The sequence below is a fragment of the Salmo trutta genome, chromosome 38, assembly GCF_901001165.1.
Source record: "Salmo trutta chromosome 38, fSalTru1.1, whole genome shotgun sequence".
In the NCBI taxonomy this organism is placed as follows: Eukaryota; Metazoa; Chordata; class Actinopteri; order Salmoniformes; family Salmonidae; genus Salmo; species Salmo trutta.
Window position 1 is genome coordinate 388525 of NC_042994.1, and position 23520 is coordinate 412044.

At 40.7% G+C, this 23520-nt stretch overlaps 1 protein-coding gene across 1 annotated transcript in view; it reads right to left on the reverse strand.

Moving 5' to 3' along the window:
• LOC115178717 (B-cell receptor CD22-like) overlaps positions 1–23520 on the reverse strand; it is a 51456-nt gene that overhangs the window by 663 nt on the left and 27273 nt on the right. Inside the window, exons 2-9 of the mRNA XM_029740007.1 lie at positions 5336–5506; positions 2433–2765; positions 2091–2321; positions 1623–1856; positions 1010–1273; positions 623–713; positions 421–460; positions 43–123 (exon numbers count right to left, since the gene is read on the reverse strand). Of these exons, the coding sequence (XP_029595867.1) occupies positions 43–123; positions 421–460; positions 623–713; positions 1010–1273; positions 1623–1856; positions 2091–2321; positions 2433–2765; positions 5336–5506 (1445 nt within the window). The remainder of the gene's footprint in view (positions 1–42; positions 124–420; positions 461–622; positions 714–1009; positions 1274–1622; positions 1857–2090; positions 2322–2432; positions 2766–5335; positions 5507–23520) is intronic.

The following is a 23520-nucleotide window of genomic DNA, read 5'->3' on the forward strand; positions in this document are numbered from 1 at the left end:
AACACATTCACAAACAATCAAAATGAATTATATGAGACTTACTGCCAGAGTGTCGTAGTCAGGGGACATGGTCCTCATGTTCAGAGCTGTGTACGTGTCACTGTTACAGTCAGGATGGACACTCTGTGTAGAGAGAGAGAGAGAGAGAGAGAGAGGTAACAATAAAAATAGTATGAAAGAGACTGTCGTGACACAGTAAATTAATTCCGGCAGGTGTGAAGGTGGTTGGGTCCCCTCTGGGGGCACGTTTTGGTTTTTGCCTTAACACCACACAGTTTAATCAAATAATCAAAGCTTGATGATGAGTTGGTTTATTGAATCAGCTGTGTAGTGCTAAGGCAAAAAACAAAACGTGCACCCAAAAGAGAGGGGGGCCACAGGACCGATTTTGGGAAACCCTGGTGTAACTGATGGAATAACCTGTGTGTCTGCTGTGGCATCACTTCCACCTGTGGATCTCCTGTAATGAGGAACAGAGTGATTTCTGCTGTCTACTGACCTCTAGTGGAAGTTGACATGTTACAAATACAATTTTGAACATTAATTCATTAATTAACAAACGAATGAAAGTAAATAACAAATCAGAGTGCTAACAATCATAAAAATATGCATTTTAACTCACCTGAACCACATGAGTCCAGAGAGACAGAGGATGAGAACCAGAACAAGCACTATGATTCCTACAGCTGCAGTCATAACTGAGGTCTGTTTCACTATAATAGAATATAGATTTACATTTACGTCATTTAGCAGACGCTCTTATCCAGAGCGACTTACAAATCGGTGCATTCACCTTAGATGACATGAGTGCATATTATTATAAACTGAAAATGAATATACGGCAATACAGGACATTAATGCAATACAATACTTGTATATATAAGTCTTTAAGCATGTATGTATAGTTGTAAACAAACATGTAACAAGGCAAACTAGAAGAAGATTACCTTAAAACATAATTTCTTATTGAAAATCATTTTGTTTTGAAGTATTGAAGATGTAACTTTACCTGCTACAATGATCATCAGAGCTGTAGAGTTCATAGATCCTCTTCCATTCTGGGCCTCACAGTAATATTCTCCTCTGTCCTCAGAGCTGATGTTAGTGATGCTGTAACTCTGTCCTGATGCTTTTGTTGAGGCTACATTCTTCTTGTACCAGGTGTATTTGTCCACAGGTGGGTTGGCATCACTGCTGCAGGTCAGAGTCACTGAACTGCCCTCCACTATTTCACCAGAGGGACTGACTGACACTGAGGTGTTCTTTGGAGCATCTAGTAAAGCAGAATTTGTCAGAGGGTTAGGACTATAGTATACTACCTCAAATGACGTCATGTGTAAAATTAATTATATCTAAAGTCAGAGGACTATCTAAAACTATCACTTACAAAAAACATGAACAAGAATACATTTGGAGATACTTTAGGACCGGAGTGTCTACTAAACTATTCTTCAAGTGTTTGAGGTACTGAACATTCTAACTATAGACATGCATACATCTATGACATTGTCTGTAATTTCTATGTAATGATGAATATTGATAGATAAAGCAGTAATACACTTCTCATTGATATTAAATTATTGATACTTGCTAAGTAGAATACTAGTTTAATTCATACTCACACACTGCAGGAGAGTGGAAGTCCTCATGGTGTTCTACAGTACAGGAGTAATTGTCCACAGAATGACCCAAGACTACTAGGGTATTACTAGAGTGTTGTTGGGAAGTGGGCTCATCTAGACGTTGTCCGTTCTTGTACCAGATGTAGGTGGGGTTGTCAGTCAGAATACAGGTGGTGCTGCAGGTCAGTGTCTTATACTCTGAAAACTGTTGAGGAGTCACCTTCACCTGAAAACCTGAATTAAAGGGGAGTAAAAACAGAGAACATCATTTAGAATTAATGATTCATTTCATGACTCTTCAAAACTGTATAATGTGCTGTGCAGTGTTACCTGTGACAGTCGGACTACATACATCTATGACATTGTGTGTAATTTCTATGTAATGATGAATATTGAAGTATTACCCTTCTCATTGACTTTAAATGATTGATACTTCCTAAGTAGAATAGTAGTTTAATTCATACTCACAAACTACAGGAGAGTGGAGACCCTCTTGACCTTCAACAGCACAGGAGTAAATGTTCACTGAAGAATCCCAGACCACCAGCATATTACTAGAGTACTGCTGGGAAGTGGGCTCATCTAGACGTTGTCCGTTCTTGTACCAGATGTAGGTGGGGTTGTCAGTCAGAGTACAGGTGGTGCTACAGGTCAGTGTCTTCTGTCCCTCTGCAGCAGGAGTCACCTTCACCTGCAGACCTGAAACAATATGTATAAAACCACATACACCTCTGTGTTAACAGGATGGTTCATTTATTTTCTCCTGTAATTCAATATGATTTACAGTTGTATCATACAGTGTAGTTTTACCTGTGACAGTCAGAGTTGTTCCTGGGAAACTATGACCCCATTCAAAGTTGTGTGTTTTAAAAGTGAAGTGATACTCAGCTGAGTCCTCCTCTCTCAGACCTGAGATTCTCAGGGTGAAGGGATCTTCATTTGTTCCAGTGTACTTCACACGACCTGTATACCCTGGGTCTCTGGTTAGGTCTTCAGGGGTCGACTTATCACTTCTAAACCAGAATGTTGATGTGGTGGAATAATAACCAATATAAGTACAGGATATGTCCACTGTTGACCCCTTCAAGACACAGATTCTCCTCTTGGTGTAAGTCACTCTGTTGCAGTTCTGATCCTGAACACCTGAAACATAAAGAGGGCATCATTTACACAGTGGAATCCTGAGCTTCAGTAATCGAAAGTAGTTATACCATCCTGTCTTGTCAAAGTGTTGCACTTTTGCTAGATTACTGTGAGGGCTGTTTAGTAGACAGAAGAGTTATACTTGAACAGTTAAACTAGAAAACTGCAGGTGAAGGAGTCACCTTCACCTGCAGGTCTTGAGTAGATCACAACATTAAAACCCTGAATCACATGTTGTCAAGTTTAATCACATGATGCAAGATATTCTCATACTCATTTAATTCTTTAATCTGTTTCATATATTCAAATCCAATTTATAGACCTAAATGGACAGTAGATATTAATTAAACAGATTAGCAGTATAAAGCAGGTTACTGTACCTGTTACAGTCAGAGTAACTCCAGGATCACCAGTATATAGAATGTTACTGTACCTGTGACAGACAGAGTGACTCCAGGATCACCAGTATATAGAATGTTACTGTACCTGTGACAGACAGAGTAACTCCAGGATCACCAGTATATAGAATGTTACTGTACCTGTGACAGACAGAGTGACTACAGGATCACCAGTATATAGAATGTTACTGTACCTGTTACAGACAGAGTGACTCCAGGATCACCAGTATATAGAATGTTACTGTAACTGTTACAGACAGAGTGACTCCAGGATCACCAGTATATAGAATGTTACTGTACCTGTGACAGACAGATTGACTCCAGGATCACCAGTATGTAGAATGTTACTGTACCTGTTACAGACAGAGAGACTCCAGGATCACCAGTATATAGAATGTTACTGTACCTGTGACAGCTAGAGTGACTCCAGGATCACCAGTATATAGAATGTTACTGTACCTGTTACAGACAGAGTGACTCCAGGATCACCAGTATATAGAATGTTACTGTACCTGTTACAGACAGAGTGACTCCAGGATCACCAGTATATAGAATGTTACTGTACCTGTTACAGACAGAGTGACTCCAGGATCACCAGTATATAGAATGTTACTGTACCTGTTACAGACAGAGTGACTCCAGGATCACCAGTATATAGAATGTTACTGTACCTGTAACAGACAGAGAGACTCCAAGATCACCAGTATATAGAATTTTACTGTACCTGTTACAGACAGATTAACTCCAGGATCACCAGTATATAGAATGTTACTGTACCTGTTACAGACAGAGTGACTCCAGGATCACCAGTATATAGAATGTTACTGTACCTGTTACAGACAGAGAGACTCCAGGATCACCATTATATAGAATGTAACTGTACCTGTGACAGACAGATAAACTCCAGGATCACCAGTATATAGAATGTTACTGTACCTGTGACAGACAGAGTGACTCCAGGATCACCAGTATATAGAATGTTACTGTACCTGTTACAGACAGAGAGACTCCAGGATCACCATTATATAGAATGTAACTGTACCTGTGACAGACAGATAAACTCCAGGATCACCAGTATATAGAATGTTACTGTACCTGTGACAGACAGAGAGACTCCAGGATCACCAGTATATAGAATGTTACTGTACCTGTTACAGACAGAGTGACTCCAAGATCACCAGTATATAGAATGTTACTGTACCTGTGACAGACAGAGTGACTCTAGGATCACCAGTATATAGAATGTTACTGTAACTGTTACAGACAGAGTGACTCCAGGATCACCAGTATATAGAATGTTACTGTACCCGTGACAGACAGAGTGACTCCAGGATCACCAGTATATAGAATGTTACTGTACCTGTGACAGACAGAGTGACTCCAGGATCACCAGTATATAGAATGTTACTGTACCTGTGACAGACAGAGTGACTCCAGGATCACCAGTATATAGAATGCTACTGCACCTGTGACAGACAGAGTGACTCCAGGATCACCAGTATATAGAATGTTACTGTACCTGTTACAGACAGAGAGACTCCAGGATCACCAGTATATAGAATGTTACTGTACCTGTGACAGACAGAGAGACTCCAGGATCACCAGTATATAGAATGTTACTGTACCTGTTATAGACAGAGTGACTCCAAGATCACCAGTATATAGAATGTTACTGTACCTGTTACAGACAGAGAGACTCCAGGATCACCAGTATATAGAATGTTACTGTACCTGTGACAGACAGAGAGACTCCAGGATCACCAGTATATAGAATGTTACTGTACCTGTGACAGACAGAGTGACTCCAGGATCACCAGTATATAGAATGTTACTGTACCGGTTACAGACAGAGTGACTCCAGGATCACCAGTATATAGAATGTTACTGTACCTGTTACAGACAGAGAGACCCAGGATCACCAGTATATAGAATGTTACTGTACCTGTGACAGACAGAGAGACTCCAGGATCACCAGCATATAGAATGTTACTGTACCTGTTACAGACAGAGAGACTCCAGGATCACCATAATATCTCCCTCCAGTCTGATCTGTTATAAATCTGAACTTGTACGTAGCTGAGTCTTTCTCTCTCAGGTCTGTGATTTTCAGGTTGTGACCATTCTTCTTATCCCCATGATTCTCCAGATGACCTGCATACTCTGGGTCCTGACCTAGATCTTCAGGTTCTACACCAGTCTCCATTTTAGTGAACCAGAAGGTTGATGTGACTTTATGACGTCTGGGATAGCTGAAAGAGCAGGTCAGCTCAACTTTTGACCCCTTCAAGGCACAGATACTCTCGGTGGTGTAAGTCACACTCCAGCCATTCTGCCCCAGTACCACTGAACAGTCACAGAACACAAGGGTATTAAGCCAATGCCAATTGGTTCACACTAACAGTATAGGCTTTGTCCATCTGTGCTGCCATAGTTGCTGAGTTGAGTGTGATTGGAAACCACATAAGCATCATTCAGTAAGGTAAGTGAGGTTTGAAAGATAACTATTGAAGTGAAGTGGAGACGCCTAACAGAATACACCAGAATAATAAAACACAAATGTAATTTTAATATTTTACAAATGCCTGTAGATTGACAAACATATCAAGGTATGAATGAGACAATACCTGCTACTGACCAGAGACATACCACCAACACACTTCCTGCTGTTCTCAAGGACATTGTTGCATCTCCCACCCTGCAGTCTTAGAAACATAAACAACAAGTCACTCTATAGCTGGTGAATAACTCCACCTGATACATTGAAGTAGAAACTGTAAATGGGGTACAGGGCCTCATTACTGAAAATGAACCAGGCTCATATTGTGTTGTGTTGTATTGTGCTATATGGTTGTCTATGTGAATACTGTCTGTCTGTAAGTCTATTGCACTATGTATGTAATGTGTGTGACGTGTTGCATGTCTGTCTACGTCTGTCTATTTAAGATGACATGATGTATGATGCAAAAACTATTTCCTAATGGATACAAAAAAGTCATCATCAACAACAACAAAGTATTGAACAGATGTGTAGTACTGTAAACACATATTTCTACATTGATTGTTATGAAGCTGTTTTATTCTCAGATCCACAAATATAGGAGGATAAATGTTCAATTCTCTACGGTCCGTCAAGCTGCACAGCAGCCTAAAGACTGACCACCAGGTTCAATGATAGCTCCTATCCCCAAGCTGTGAGGCTGAACAGCAAGTGACTCTCTCACTCACACACACACACACACACACACACACACACACACACACACACACACACACACACACACACAAATTGATTGCTCAAATTGATTGATTGCTCAAATTGATTGATTGCTTCTGTGGACAGGTGTCTTTTTTACAGGTAACAAGCTGCGGTTAGGACCACTCCCTTTAAGAGTGTGCTCCTAATCTCAGCTCATTACCTGTATAAAAGACACCTGGGAGCCAGAAATCTTTCTGATTGAGAGGGGGTCAAATACTTATTTCCCTCATTAAAAAGCAAATAATTTTATAACATTTTTGACATGCATTTTTCTGGATTTTTTTGTTGTTATTCTGTCTCTCACTGCTCAAATAAACCTACAATTAAAATTATAGACTGATCATTTCTTTGTAAGTGGGCAAACGTACAAAATCAGCAGTGGATCAAATACTTTTTCCCCCACTGTATAGTCTAATGTAGCCTGCAGTCCATATGTAGTCTAATGTAGCCTGTTGTCCATACATATAGTCTAATGTAACCTGTTATCTATGTATAGTCTAATGTAGCCTGCTGTCCATATATAGTCTAATGTAGCCTGTTATCCATATATAGTCTAATGTAGCCTGTTATCCATATATAGTCTAATGTAGCCTGCTGTCCATATATAGTCTAATGTAGCCTGTTGTCAATATATAGTCTAATGTAGCCTGTTATCCATATATTGCCTTATGGAGCCTGTTGTCCACATATAGTCTAATGTAGGCTGTTGTCCATATATAGTCTAATGTAGCCTGCTGTCCATATATAGTCTAATGTAGCCTGTTGTCAATATATAGTCTAATGTAGCCTGTTATCCATATATTGCCTTATGGAGCCTGTTGTCCATATATAGTCTAATGTAGCCTGTTATCCATATATAGTCTAATGTAGCCTGTTATCCATATATAGTCTAATGTAGCCTGTTGTCCATATATAGTCTAATGTAGCCTGTTGTACATATACTATTCTGTGAATATAAAGTGCTAATGAAGGACATACAGTATAATGTCCATATAAAGAACTCTGATATGGTTCAGGCTGTAGAGGTCTGTGGATGACATGAAGGTGATGCTGAGTTAGTTCATCTAAACCAACAACACTTACTGGCAGTGCAGAGAAACAAGAACAGGCCAGACCCCCGTGATCTGCATGAAGAAGAGGCGTAGAAAGAGAGGCCGGAGAGAAGGCTGCCTTCTGAGGATTTCGGAGGCGATCTAAAAAAAAAACAATTCCCTCAAATCTGCTGGCAAACACACAACATAAACTACCAACGGGATATTAAAAACTGTAACATCTTAAGTTTCACGGAGTCGTGGCTGAACCACGACAATGTCAACATACAGCTGGCTGGTTATAAGACGTACCGGCAGGATAGAACAGCGGCGTCTGGTAAGACAATGGGCGATGTATGTATTTTTGTAAATAACAGCTGGTGCACTATGTCGTGTCTTGAGGGCACCATTAAACTGAAGACATGTTTATCAAAATAACTCCCTGTAATTATTATCACGCGATTAAACTGATTAATCGTTTAACTGTAATTAACTAGGAGATCGGGGCACCAAGGAAAATATTCAGATTACAAAGTTATAATTTTCCTAATATAACTTTCCTATATTATAACATTATATATTATATTCTATTATAGTATAGGCCGATCATCTTCTGGTTTAAAAGGTGTATTTTACCTCGCGTCCAGTCTCATTCCAAACGTCGTAAATTGTTGTATCTGCATGAATCCAGCCTTTACTAAAGTCATCCATACATCAATTGTCTTAAAATCATTTATTTACTAAACTAAGTAATTCACAGAAAGCATAGAAAACAGTAGGTATCGTTACAAAGCAATGGTAGAGGAATGTGCCCTAGTGGGCTAAACAGGCATGGTGGCCTGTTTGAGTTGATAAATATTAACAATTGATATGCTAATCCTTTGCACATGAACGCTCACTCATTCGGGAACAATTGCAATCAATATATATTTAAGCTCAGTGTGTCGTCGGGATCCTTGTTGGAGAGTTTTTGTCCTGTTGGAGAGTTTTTGTCCTGTTTTCTCTCTCTCGGTTAGAATGGATCTTTCAAAGCGACATTCATTAATGTCGTTATAGAATGGATGTTTAGTCGGTCTTCGCTTTCAATGATATAATTTCTAGCTGCAGACTATTAATTAATATCAAAGACTTGTTATTATTCTGTCGTTCTCGATAGTCTAAAAGTTTAACCATGTGGTATAGTTAACTTTCAGTAGACGAATTGGGGGTCAAACCTTGGCTCTCTCTTCTGAGGTAAACTGGTCTGGAGAAAGTAAATCAGGGTGGGGTTTTATACGTGAACATAGAACAGGCTTGTCACATGACGCCTGGTCCTGTCTGTGTCCATGGGGGCGTGCCGATGCTATGAACAGAAATACATTCTATCACATTAACTTGTTATGGATAGGGGGCAGTATTTTCATGGCCGGATAAAAAACGTACCCGATTTAATCTGATTATTACTCCTGCCCAGAAACTAGAATATGCATATAATTATTAGCTTTGGATAGAAAACACTCCAAAGTTTCTAAAACTGTTTGAATGAGTCCGATTTCAAAAAGGCTTTACAATGAAAGCAAAACATTAGATTATGTCAGCAGAGTACCCAGCCAGAAATAATCAGACACCCATTTTTCAAGCTAGCATATAATGTCACATAAACCCAAACCACAGCTAAATGCAGCACTAACCTTTGATGATCTTCATCAGATGACAATCCTAGGACATTATGTTATACAATACATGCATGTTTTGTTCAATCAGGTTCATATTTATATCAAAAACCAGCTTTTTACATTAGCATGTGACTAGCATGTGACTAGCATTCCCACCGAACACTTCCGGTGAATTTACTAAATTACTCACGATAAACGTTCACAAAAAACATAACAATTATTTTAAGAATTATAGATACAGAACTCCTTTATGCACTCGCTATGTCCGATTTTAAAATAGCTTTTCGGTGAAAGCACATTTTGCAATATTCTGAGTAGATAGCCCGGCCATCACAGGCTAGCTATTTTGACACCCACCAAGTGTGATACTCACCAAACTCCGATTTACTATTAGAAAAGTTTGATTACCTTTGCTGTTCTTCGTCAGAATGCACTCCCAGGACTTCTACTTCAATAACAAATGTTGGTTTGGTTCCAAATAATCCATAGTTATATCCAAATAGCGGCTTTTTGTTCGTGCGTTCAAGACACTATCCGAAGGGTAAAGAAGGGTGACGCGCCCGACGCGTTTCGTGACCAAAAAATTCAAAATATTCCATTACCGTACTTCGAAGCATGTCAACCGCTGTTTAAAATCAATTTTTATGCTTTTTTTGTCGTAAAAAAGCAATAATATTCCGATCGGGAGTCGTTGTTTTCGTTCAAAGAGAGAGAAAGTAAACATGGTGTCGGCTCGTGCCTGCGCCTCCAGTCTCATTGTCCTCAGATCGACCACTATCCAAATGCGCTAATGTTTTTCAGCCAGGGCCTGCAAAGCCACCATTCATTGTTCTGGCGCCTTCTGAGAGCCTATGGGAGCGTTAGAAAATGTCACGTTATACCAGAGATCCCCTGTTTTGTTTAGAGATGATCAAGAAGGCCAAGAAATAGTCAGAGAGAGCACTTCCTGTTTGGAATCTTCTCAGGTTTTGGCCTGCCAAATGAGATCTGCTATACTCACAGACACCATTCAAACAGTTTTAGAAACTTTGGAGTGTTTTCTATCCAAATCAAACAATTATATGCATATTCTAGTTACTGGGCAGGAGTAGTAACCAGATTAAATCGGGTACGTTTTTTATCCGGCCGTGCAAATACTGCCCCCTATCCCCAACAGGTTAACATCAGCACATGGCATCTCAACGTATTCCAAATAGCTTTATCCTTATTAATACATTTTATACAACCATTTGGATGCAAGTCCCATAGCTGAGGCTATTATATAAACAGTTTTATGGTAATATGGCTATATTGTCTCTTCTGAGTATCACAAAATTATACCAAGCGGACCAGTTCGTAGCTGGATTCTTCACCAATCTTTTATACCTTCTCCAGAACATAAATGTCGTTCGGTTCCCCAATTCTTCGAGTTGGAAGAATTTCCTGTGTTTCCCTATGAAACCCCTCTGTGTCTCAACTGGGCCATGTGGCAAGAGATTCTCCTCTAGAATTTTACCACCCCTTCACACAGGGCCTGGGTGGGGGAGGTAGGTTGGGGGATGGTGCAAGGGGGAGGGGGTCAACTGTCCTCCCTGTACTCAAAGAGGGCAACGTCATGACAACTATATCTAAGGAATTCTCAAGCTATTGTTCACCTGAGGTTGAGTATATCATGATAAGCTGTAGACCACACTACCTACCGAGAGAGTTCTCATCTGTATTCTTCTTAGCTGTTTACATACCACCTCAGTCAGAGGTTGGCACTAAGACAGAATTGAAGGAGCTGTATTCCGCCATAAGCAAACAAGAAAACGCTCCCAGGCGGCGTTCCTAGTAGCCGAGGACTTTAACACAGGGAAAATTAAATACATTTTACCAAATTTCTATCAGCATGTTAAATGTGCAACCAGAGGGAAAAGAACTCTGGACCACCAATACTCCACACACAGAGACACATACAATGTTCTCCCTCACCCTCCATTTAGCAAATCTAACTATAATTCCATCCCCCTGATTCCTGCTTACAAGCAAAAATTAAAGCATGAAGCACCAGTGACTAGATCAATAAAAACGTGATGAAGCAGATGCAAAGCAACAGGACTGTTTTGCTAGCACAGACTGGAATATGTTCTGGGATTCCTCCAATAGCATTGAGGAGTACACCACATCTGCCATTGGCTTCATCAATAAGTGTATCGATGACGTCGTCCCCACAGTGACCGTACGTACATACCCCAACCAGCAGCCATGGATTACAGGCAGCATCCGCTCTGAGGTAAAGACTAGAGCTGCCGCTTTCAAGGAACGAGACTCTAACCTGGAAACTTATAAGAAATCCCGCTGTGCCGTCCGACGAACCATCAAACAGGCAAAGCATCAATACAGGACAAAGATTGAGTCGTACTACACCGGCTCTGACGCTCATTGGATGTGGCAGGGCTTGCAAACCATTACAGACTGCAAAGGGAAGCACAGCCAAGAGCTGGCCAGTGACACGAGCCTACCAGACGAGCTAAACTACTTCTATGCTCGCTTCGAGGCAAATAACACTGAAACATGCATGAGAGCACCAGCTGTTCCGGACGACTGTGTGATCACGCTCTCCGCAGCCGACATGAGAAAGACCTTTAGACACATCAACATTCACAAGGCCACAGGGCCTGACGGATTACCAGGACGTGTACTCTGAGCATGAGCTGACCAACTAGCAAGTGTCTTCACTGACATTTTCAACCTCTCCCTGTCCGAGTCTGTAATACCAACATGTTTTAAGCAGACCACCAAGTGCCTGTGCCTAAATGACTACAGACCCGTAGCACTCACGTCTGTAGCCATTCATTTCTTTGAAAGGCTGGTCATGGCTCACACCATCATCCCAGAAACCCTAGACCCACTCCTAGACCCACTTCACACTGTTCACTTATGACTGCACGGCCAAGCACGACTCCAACACCATCATTAAATTTGCCGATGACACAACAGTGGTAGGCCTGATTACCGACAACAACAAGAAAGGGTATAGGGAGGAGGTCAGATACCTGGCAGTGTGGTGCCAGGACAACAACCTCTCCCTCAACGTGATCAAGACAAAGGAGATGATTGTGGACTACAGGAAAAAGAGGACCAAGCACGCCCACATTCTCATCGACAGGGCTGCAGTGGAGCAGGTTGAGAGCTCAAGTTCCTTGGTGTCCACATCACCAACAAACTAACATGGTCCAAGTACACCAAGACAGTCGTGACGCGGGCATGACAAAACCTATTCCCCCTCAGGAGACTGAAAAGATTTGACATGGGTCCACAGATCCTCAAAGGTTCTACAGCTGCACCATCGAGAGCATCCTGACTGGTTGCATCACTGCCTGGTATGGCAACTGCTCGGCCTCTGACCGCAAGGCACTATAGAGGGTAGTGCGAACGGCCCAGTACATCACTGGGACAAAGCTTCCAGCCATCCAGGACCTCTATGCCAGGCGGTGTCAGAGGAAGGCCCTAAAAATTGGCAAAGACTCCAGCCACCCTAGTCATAGACTGTTGTCTCTGTTACCGCATGGCAAGAGGTACTGGAGCGCTAAGTCTAGGTCCAAGAGAGTTCTAAACAGCTTCTACCCCCAAGCCATAACTCCTGAACATCAAGTCAAATGGCTACCCACACTATTTGCATTGCCCCCCCTCCCCCACTCCGCACCACTGCCACTCTCTGTTGTCATCTATGCTTAGTCACTTTAATAACTCTACCTACATGTACATACTACCTCAAATAACCGTTGCCCCCGCACATTGACTCTGTACCGGCACCCCCCTGTATATATTGTTATTTTTTACTGCTGCTCTTTAATTACTTGTTACTTTTATCTCATTCTAATCTAAGGAATATGCCTATATTTTTTTTATAATTAAAATCTGACCCGTTCCCATCCCTCCTCATCATCTGCATCAAAGTGCTGCTGAAAGGTTCCAGTTCCATTACTGCAGCCTCCAATCCTCATCTGATGTCCTCATTCATTTGGGCAGTACAATTAATAAAATGATAGGTTAGTGTTCCTTCATGCCATTGCAATGAGTCCATCCTCCAATTTATCCACTCACCAGCCTGTTGTACAGTACTGGCAGTAGCTTTATCTAGCAGAGGCATCATTTAACATCACCATAGCCTGCTGTATTGACTGTGTAGTCTATTGTAGTCTGCTGTCCATAAATAATGCCTTTTATAAGACTCAACTTTCCAAAGCAATTTACAGTCATGTGCATATATTTTACATATGGGTGGTCCTGCGAACAAAACCTATTACGTTGCAGGTGCCATGTTCTACCAACTGAGTTACAGAGGACCATATTCTGTATAGTCGAATGTGTATATACAGATTTCTGATATGATTCAGGAGGCCTGTGAGAGGACAGACAGGAAAGCAGAACAGGAAGTTGACAGTCAGTGTGTGCATCTAAACAAACGAAACCACAACCCACCATCACTGCGTCTCATGTTAATACTATTCCTAAACACAACCCAGCATCACTGTGTCTCATGTTAATACTACTCCTAAACACAACCCACCATTACTGCGTCTCATTTTAATACTACTCCTAAACACAACCCACCATCACTGTGTCTCATGTTAATACTACTCCTAAACACAACCCACCATCACTGTGTCTCATGTTAATTCTACTCCTAAACACAACCCACCATCACTGTCTCATGTTAATACTACTCCTAAACACAACCCACCATCACTGTGTCTCATGTTAATACTACTCCTAAAGCTCTTACGAAGCATCCAATCAATCAATCTTACTGTCACTCTTACTTCAGGCCATTTTCAAAATGTCTCCAAAACAATCTATTGCTATATCTTAAATATAATATATGTATCTATATCTGTTGCTCTGAGAGCTCTTAAAATAGCAAGCACACGTCTTTATTTGAAACCACATGTACAATGTACATCCCGTCTTTTGTAGCACACAATATAGCTCAGTATTTGTCAAGGGTGCCAATCATTTTGGTCGTGTACATACCACTATCAGATTAATACAAACACACCACACATGCACAAACACACAGTTATACTTGACCCTGTTATACTTTGACAGTGAACATTGAATTGAGATCCGTCTATTACTGGCATACTCTACTGATCACGTATTAAACATGCAATTGAATAAACTGAGCTAAACTAAACACATGAAACCACAGTCCATTAGATCATAATTATATAGACCGTCTGAGACACTTTATGAATACAGGCCCTGATGTAACAACCAAAACACAGTTCAAAATAAACCAACAAGTACAAAGATACAGTAAGTCATGTGATGTATGGCTAAATACATCATAACTAAAACTATATTCCAAGATATTATCAAGTGTACTTACAGAGTGAAGTGAAGGAGAGAGGTCTTGAACAGTTAGTCAACTTACTGTCACTGCGTGGAAACAAGAAGTAGTCTACTGTAAGTATTAGCAGAAACAGGCGTAGCCTAAGTGTGAGTTCTGTGGTTGATACATTTTAAAGTAGCCTAGTCAGGTCATTAACATGCAGCAACAGCATGTCACATAAGGGATGTTACTGTATCTAAATAGAAAATGTGCTAAAGTCAGCATATTGTAGTTACATTTCTTTATTTGAGGAGTGGGCCTACATGTTTTACAAGAGACAAAATGTGACCCATTCCCATCACTCTTCATCAGCTGGTACTGAAGGTTCCAGAACAGATGTAGTTTTGTGCATTGTGGACTGGATTGTGAACAATATGAGGTGCTGCCGCTGAATTACAGCAAGACCCCATACTGAGCTAGTAAGCTAGTTAGTTAGCTAACTTTTATTTAACAACGTTAGCTAGCTAGAAACAACAGACAACAGTGAGCTGTCATTATGCCAAGGCCAAGGCAAACTGCTCTGAAATTTCCAGTGTGTGCTTGTGTGAAAGAGATGTCTTCAGCTCACTGATCTTCAATGGACCCAAAGTGAACCCTGACATGCATATAACTAAGTCTGTCTGTCTGGGATTATTGTGTCCTATTGTGTCTGCATGATGCGTGTTTTTTTGAATGAATAATCTTTCATGTAATTGGTTATTGCTGCTTCGTTAATGTTATTTTATTGTGTGATCTTTTTTGTTGCATTTCATTTATAATTTTTTTTTAATTATTTTCTTACACAAAAACAACTGCATTGTTAGTTAAGGGCTTGTCATTAACCATTTTACAGTAAGGTCTTCACCTGTTGCATTCGGCGCATGTGACTAATACAATTTGATTTGTGTGTTTAGGTGCTGGACATTGCTCCCTCTGACACTGGGATTCTGAACCTCTAAAAGTCTAAGCCGTTTGGGGGGTTCTACTAGCTGACATATGGAATTGTTTTAAGGTGGTCATACCATGGATCATTTAGATATTTGATTTTGAATTATAGTAGCTCTTTAGGTAAAAAAGGAGAAGGACTAATGTTTGTGAGAGCAGGCAGGTGACTGCAATATAGTCTGTCTGGAACATGCCCTATATTCAATTGTACCTCAATAGAAAAGTAGCATTTATTTATCCCCTGTAGGGGAAAATACTTTTATAATACCTTTAGGTAAAAAAAAAAATACTTAAAAATGATTTGATAAAATATTGAATGTGTCCTTTAATGCTATAGCCCATATTAACACATTGAATAACACATTCATAAATGGCAAAAAAAGACTAAGTCTAACTAAGGTTTTGAACAAAGCTCAGGACACTATATATTCAAAAGTACGTGAACACCCCTTCAAATTAGTGGATTAGGCCATAACACACCCATTGCTGACATATGTATAAAATCGAGCCATCTCCATCAACAAACATTGGCAGTAGAATGGCCTTTCCGAAGAGCTCAGTGACTTTCAATGTGGCACCTTCATAGGATGCCACCTTTACAACAAGTCAGTTTGTCAAATTTCTGACCTGCTATAGCTGCCCTGGTCAACTGTAAATGCTGTTATTATGAAGTGGTAACGTCTAGGAGCAACAACGGCTCAGCCACAAAGTGGTAGGCCACACAAGACCGCCGAGAGCTGAAGTGCCTAGCGTGTAATAATAATTGTGTGTCTTCGGCTGCAACACTCACTACCGAGTTCCGAACTGCTGCAGGAAGCAATATCAGCACAAGAACGGTTTGCCGGGAGCTTCATGAAATGGGATTCCATGGCCGAGCAGCCGCACTTAAGATCACCATGCACAATGCCAAGCGTCGGCTGGAGTAGTGTAAAGCTTGCCATCATTGGACTCTGGAGCAGTGGAAACGCGTTCTCTGGAGTGATGAATCATGCTTCACCACCTGGCAGTCAGACAGATGAATCTGGGTTTGGCGGGGATCTTTTTCATGGTTCAGGCTAGATCCCTTAGTTCCAGTGAAGCGAGATCTTAACGCTGCAGCATACAATGACATTCTATACGATTCTGTGCTTCAAACTTATTGGCAACAGTTTGGGGAAGAAACTTTCCTGTTTCAGCATGACAATGCCCCCGTGTACAAAGCAAGGTCCATACAAAAATGGTTTGTTGAGATCAGTGTGGAAGATCTTGAATGGCCTGCACAGAGCCCAGACCTCAACCCCATGAAAACCTTTGGGATGAATTGGAACGCCGACTGCAAGCCAGGCATAATCGCCCAACATCAGTGCCCAACCTCACTAATGCTCTTGTGGCTGAATGGAAACAAGTCCCCTCACTACTGTTCCAACATCTAGTGGAAAGCCTTCCCAGAAGAGTGGAGGTTGTTATAGTAGCAATGCACAACACATCAGCTGTATGTGACCAGGCGAAAAAACCTTTCCAAGCCAAACCACTACATACACCCTATATCGTTGTCACCATATTAGCTAAAGTAACGTCATAGTCAGAATAGCTAATAGAACTAAAGCGTTAGTAAACCCGCTATAATCATGAGGTAACGTTACAGTTTACAGTCAGTAGTAAGCAGTTACACCGGCGAGCCCCGGTGGCAATAAATTAGTGAAACTAAAAGCTGACCTTAACTTGGAAGAGTTCCAGTGTTTTGTTGGATAGTCATAGCCAGCTAGCTAACATAACATCCCTCTGTTTGAGCAGGGTGTTTGAATAGGCTAAACTAGATAGCTACATTTGCTAGCTAAGTAAGTGAAAGTGATTTTTTTTAACAAAATATCTCTTTCTATCTCTCTCTTGCTTCTCCTTCATTTTGGAAGTACTGTGTTTGTTCAAAACTGTTCAACTATTGACTTTCTCTATCTCTGAGTCAACTACTCACCACATTGTGTGCACTGCAGTGCTATCTAGCTGTAGCTTATGCATTCAGTACTAGATTAATTCTCTGATCTTTTGTTTGGGTGGACAACATGTCAGTTCATGCTGCAAGAGCTCTAATAGGTTGGAGGACATCGTCCGGAAGTTGTCATAATTAATGTGTAAGTCTATGAAAGGGAGTAAGAAACATGAATCTCCTAATTTTTTTGTATTGAAATCAATATACCCAGAGGAGGACGGAAGCTAGCTGTCCTCCAGCTACTCCATGGTGCTAACCTACAGAGTGCTGTTGAGGCTACTGTAGATCTTCATTGCAAAACAGTATGTTTTAATAATTTATTTGTTGACATTTTTATCTTAAAAGGATAACTTTTCAAATGTTTAACCTGTTGAGGATCTTATCCCGATCTTATCCCGGTATTGGGATTCATTGTCATGTGACCATGGCGGGGAATTCAAAACTGCAAGAGTAATCATTTCAAAAAATCAAATAATCAACTATTTTCCTCCATTTGAAAGATATATCTCCTAAATCTAACCACGCTGTCCGATTTTCAGAGGCATTACGGAGAATGCATAAAGTTAGGTTATGTGAGGAGAGTACATTGACAATAGCTGCGTGTAATGTTTAGCCAATTCAAAGAAGGGCATCAACAGACAGAAAACTAGCTAGAATTATGCACTTACCTTTGACAATCTGCATCAGATGACACTCATAGGACATTATGTTATACAATACATGCATTTTTAGTTCCATCAAGTTCATATTTATATCCAAAAACAGCATTTACAGTCGCGGTGAAATTCAGAATTTTTTTTGGCTCGAATGCACCCAGTGAATCCAGCATTACAAATCACGGAATTACTATTCGAAAACATTGGTAAATTATAATATTGTCATTCAAAGAATAATATATTATCATCTCGTAATTGCTACCGAAGGGCCAGATCTCAAAATAACTTTACTGGGAAATCACATTTTGTATAAACTGGGTACTATGCTAACAACAATAAGCTATATGCTAAGCTAAGCTAAGCTATACCGTTAGCATTAGCATCATCTAATATCGATAATAACATTCTAAATATCCCCTTACCTTTGATTATCTCCATCAGAAGGCGCTGCCAGAGATCCCAGGTCCAGAACAAATGTGGTTTCTTTTGACAAAGTTCATAATTTATGTCCAAATAGTTAGCGTTCAGTAGGCTCCCACAAAATGAGGTGGGCAGTGTAAAGTCACGTCGAAAAACTAAAGAAAACCTAGTAAATAATCTATTTACGTTTGTTTAAACATGTCAAACGTTGTTTAGCACTAATCTTTTGTTCCATTTTTAACGTGAAACATCAGTAAACATCAGTAATATTTTCACACAACCTATCAAGTGTCTAGAATAAACGATAATGACAAAGGCACTCTTCTCAGATTCATGCGCAGGCGCAAAAAATGAAGTGATGACGTGTCAACTTGTAAGCTTTCTAATTCGGTGTGTATTTATCACAGATGCTTCAAACAACTTTCTAAAGATCGTTGACATCTAGTGGAAGCAGTAGGAGTTGCGAACTGAATCCTTTCTCACTGTGGTATCTTTAAAACAATGACACTAAATAGTACAGTCACAAAATTATCTTTTTTTTTTATCTATTTTTCACAGGTTTTTGCCTGCAATATGAGTTTTGTTATACTTACAGACACCATTCAAACTGTTTTAGAAAATTCAGAGTGTTTTCTATCCGAATGTGTTAATAATATGCATATCCTAGCTTCTGAGTTGGTGTAGGAGGCAGTTAAAAATGGGCACATATTTCTTTCAAAATTCTCAATACTGCCCCCGTGGCCCGTAGAGGTTAAAACGTTACATTTTTATGAAATTCTGAGGAGCCTCCAATGTTGCCCTGTCTGCCTCACCATACCGCTGGAGAGAAGAGGGGAGGAGGGAGGGAGGAGGGGGGAGATATAGAGAGAGTCAGATTTCTGACAGACAAACACACACACACACACACACAGATCAATGTCCACATTTACAGTAGAAAGCTCAGAGAGTGACCTTCAAACCTGTTAGTACACTCCCTTTGTGGAAGTATCCCTTTGGCCAATCAGGAGCAAGCTGGATGGACTTCTGAGCATCTGATAAGTCAGAGGAGTAGATCTCCAAACACCCGTAGCTGTATAAATTATTCCCAAAGAACCAGAGAGAGAGAGAGAGAAAAGGAAAAGAGAGAAAGGCAAGGAAGGGAGAGAAAGAAAAGGGAGAGAGAGAGTGGGGAGAGATGGACAGAGAGTGAGTGAGAGAGCGACAGAGATCGATAGAGAGAGAGTTTGGTGGGAGTATAGTGGAATTTTGTGTTGTGTACCTGTGGTGTTTTGGGTCATAGGTTAGAGGTTAAGCTTTAAGGTGTTGTGTACCTGTGGACTTTGGGGTTACAGTGGATAGCCTCAGAGAACATGTCCACAGCCTGAGAGTACTGGCCCTGCTTAAACAACTGAATACCCTTCTCTGGTGGAGAACACACATATTCATTCCAGTGAATAGAAATAATAATTCTGAGACAATTGTGTTAATGTCACCTGTTAGTGAGACTCCCTTCCTCTTCACAGGGTCTGAACTCTCCACCAGAAATGAGACAACTCAGTTAACACTGCCTCTTTGTGTGTGTGTGCATGTGTGTGTCTTTGTGTTTGTGTGTGTGTGATTGGTGATTCGTTGTTAGTACACACTTTGGGAAGGTTGGAGAATAGGGACGCAGAGAGAAAGGGTAGGGGCCAGGGGCCAGGGGCAGAGAGAAATAGTCAAAGCCTAAATCGTTTCCCTAGATACGGTCTATGTCTGTCACATGTTTCGTCGTTGTGTTGAAGGGAGGACCAAGGCGCAGCGGGAATGTGGATACTCATATTTTTTATGGATCAGAGTAAAGCATCCACAGGAAAACCAACAATCACCACGACAGCAACAGTTTTGCAGGCACACAAAACGCAGTGCAAAAACAACTACCCACAACCCCAAAGAAAAACACACACTACTATATAGGACTCCCAATCAAAGGCAACTCAACACACCTGCCTTCAATTGGGAGTCCAATCACCAACACAACACTTAACACACACAAAAAACCTGCCACATCCTGACCAAAACTACTACAATACCTCCCTCTGCTGGTCAGGACGTGACAATGTCTTTGCCAGGGTAGAGTGATTCACATCTTTCATCAATGTCGTTTTTTTTCTTTAATTGTCACTCGACAAGTGAATTCAGACAATCCAATCAGAGAGGGAAACGTAAATATACGCCACATGGCAGCGGATAAAAATACAGATAAAAATGACATTTAATAATGAAACTTCATCTGATTTGATAAAACTGTATTTTATTATGAATTAATACAACTGATTGACATAATAAAACAGTCATTTGTACACCTAGCTCCCCCACATGCTGAGAGGATACAGACAGATTGCCATTTTACATTGATGCTCTCAGTCATTCTGTGCTCCTCATATTGTCACTTTAGTCAACTTCAATTGTATTAGTCCACTGAACATACATGTATTAGTCCACTGAACAGACATTAGTCCACTGAATATACATTACTAGTCCACTGAACATATATGTATTAGTCCACTAAACATACATTATTAGTCCACTGAACATACATGTATTAGTCCACTGAACAAACATGTATTATTCCACTGAACATACATTAATTAGTACACTGAACATGCATGTATTAGTCCATGGAACAAATACTAAATGTACAAAACATTAGGAACACCTAATGACTGACCAGGTGAATCCAGGTGAAGGCTATGATCCCTTATTGATGTCACTTGTTAAACAGTTCAGTCAGTGTAGATGAAGGGGAAGAGACAGGTTAAAGAAAGATTTTTAAGGATTTTTAAGCCGTGAGATATGGGTTGTGTATGTGTGTCATTCAGACGGTGAATGGGTAAAACAAAAGATTTAAGTGCATTTGAACAGGGTATGGTAGTAGGTGCCAGGCGCACCGGTTTGTGTCAAGAACTGCAAAGATGCTGGGTTTTTCATGCTCAACAGTTTCCCGTGTGTATCAAGAATGGTCAACCACCCAAAGGACATTCAGCCAACTTGACACAACTGTACGAAGCATTGGAGTCAACATGGGCCAGGATTCCTGTGGAACGCTTTTGACACCTTGTAGAGTCCATGCCCTGATGAATTTAGGCTGTTCAGAGGGCAATAGTGGGGGGTGCAACTCAATATTAGGAATGTGTTCTTAATGATTGGTATACTCAGTGTATATGTATAAAATCACTGAACTGTTAATGGTCTCGTTCCAATATCCACAGTCGCACACTACTTGTTCCATTTAAGGTGGTCTAGTGTGGGTGTTAGAACACCATTATATACAATTATATACAATGCATTCGGAAAGTATTCAGACCCCTTGTCTTTTTTCAAATTTTGAAACGTGACAGCGTTATTCTAAAATAGATTAAATAAAAATAAATCTTCAATCTACCACACTATCCCATAATGACAAAGCAAAAACAGGACTTTAGAAAGGTTTGCAAATGTATTAAAAATAAAAAACAGAAATACCCTATCTAGATAAGTATTCAGATCTTTTGCTATAAGACTCAAAATTGAACTCAGCTGCATCCTGTTTCTATGAATCATCCTTGAGATGCTTCTACAACTTCATTGGAGCTCACCTGTGGTAAATTCAATTGAGTGGACATGATTTGGAAAGGCACACACCTATCTATATACTGTCCCACAGTTGACAGTGCACGTCAGAGGAAAAATCATGAGGTCGAAGGAATTGTCTCTGGAACTCCAAGACAGGATTATGCTGAGGCACAGATCTGGGGAAGGGTACCAAAACATTTCTGCAGTTTTGAAGGTCCAAGAACACAGTGGGCTCCATCATTCTTAAACAGAAGAAGTTTGGAACCACCAAGACTCTTCCTAGAGTTACCAAGAACCCGATGGTCACTCTGTCAGAGCTCCAGAGTTCCTCTGTGGAGATGGGAGAGCCTTCAAGTAGGACAGCCGTCTCTGCAGCACTCCACCAATCAGGCCTTTATGGTAGAGTGGCCAGACGGAAGCCACTCCTCAGTAAATGGCACATGAAAGCCTGCTTGGAGTTTGCCAAAAGGCACCTAAAGACTCTCAGACCATGAGAAACAAGATTCTCTGGTCTGATGAAAACAAGATTGAACTCTTTGGCCTGAATGCCAAGCGTCACATCTGGAGGAAACCTGGCACCATCCCTACAGTGAAGCATGGTGGTGGCAGCATTATGCTGTGGGGATGTTTTTCAGCGGCAGGGACTGGGAGACTAGTCAGGATCGAGGGAAAGATGAACGGAGAAAAGTACAGAGAGATCCTTGATGAAAACCAGCTCCAGATGGCTCAGGTCCTCAGACTGGTGCGAAGGTTCAACCTTCCAATAGGACAAGGACCCTAAGCACACAGCCAAGACAACGCAGTAGTGGCTTTCAGGAGAAATCTCTGAATGTCCTTGAGCGGCCTAGCCAGAGCCTGGACTTGAACCTGATCGAACATCTCTGGAGAGACCTAAAAATATCTGTTCAGCGACGCTTCCCATCCAACATGATCAAGCTTGAGAGGATCTGTAGATAACAGGAGAACTCCCCAAATACAGGTGTGCCAAGCTTGTAGCGTCATACCCAAGAAGACTCGAGGCTGTAATCGCTGCCAAAGGTGCTTCGACAAAGTACTGATTAAAGGGTCTGAATACTTATGTAAATGTGATATTGCAGTTTTTTTTATTTATACATTTGCAAAATTGTCTAAAAACCTTTTTGGCTCATCATTATTGGGTTTTGTGTGTAGATTGATGAGGAAAGAAAACAATTTAATCAATTTGAGAATAAGTTTGTAACATCACAAAATGTGGAAAAGGTCAAGGGGTCTGAATACTTTCTGATTGCTCTGTAAAATATAACTGGAACACAAGGTTGCCTACGTCAGAAACACAACATTTTTCAACTTAAAAATATATTTAAAAAATGTTAAGGTCCCTTTCTTATTCATCACAGTTTCAAAGTCATAACTGACCCTAGATCAGAACTCCTACTCTAAGTTTGAATAGAGTAGCCTTGTGTGGCTCAGTTTGTACATCATGGCGCTTTGGTTCCATTCCTGCTGGGACTTCCCATATGAAAAAAGTATTCATGCATGAC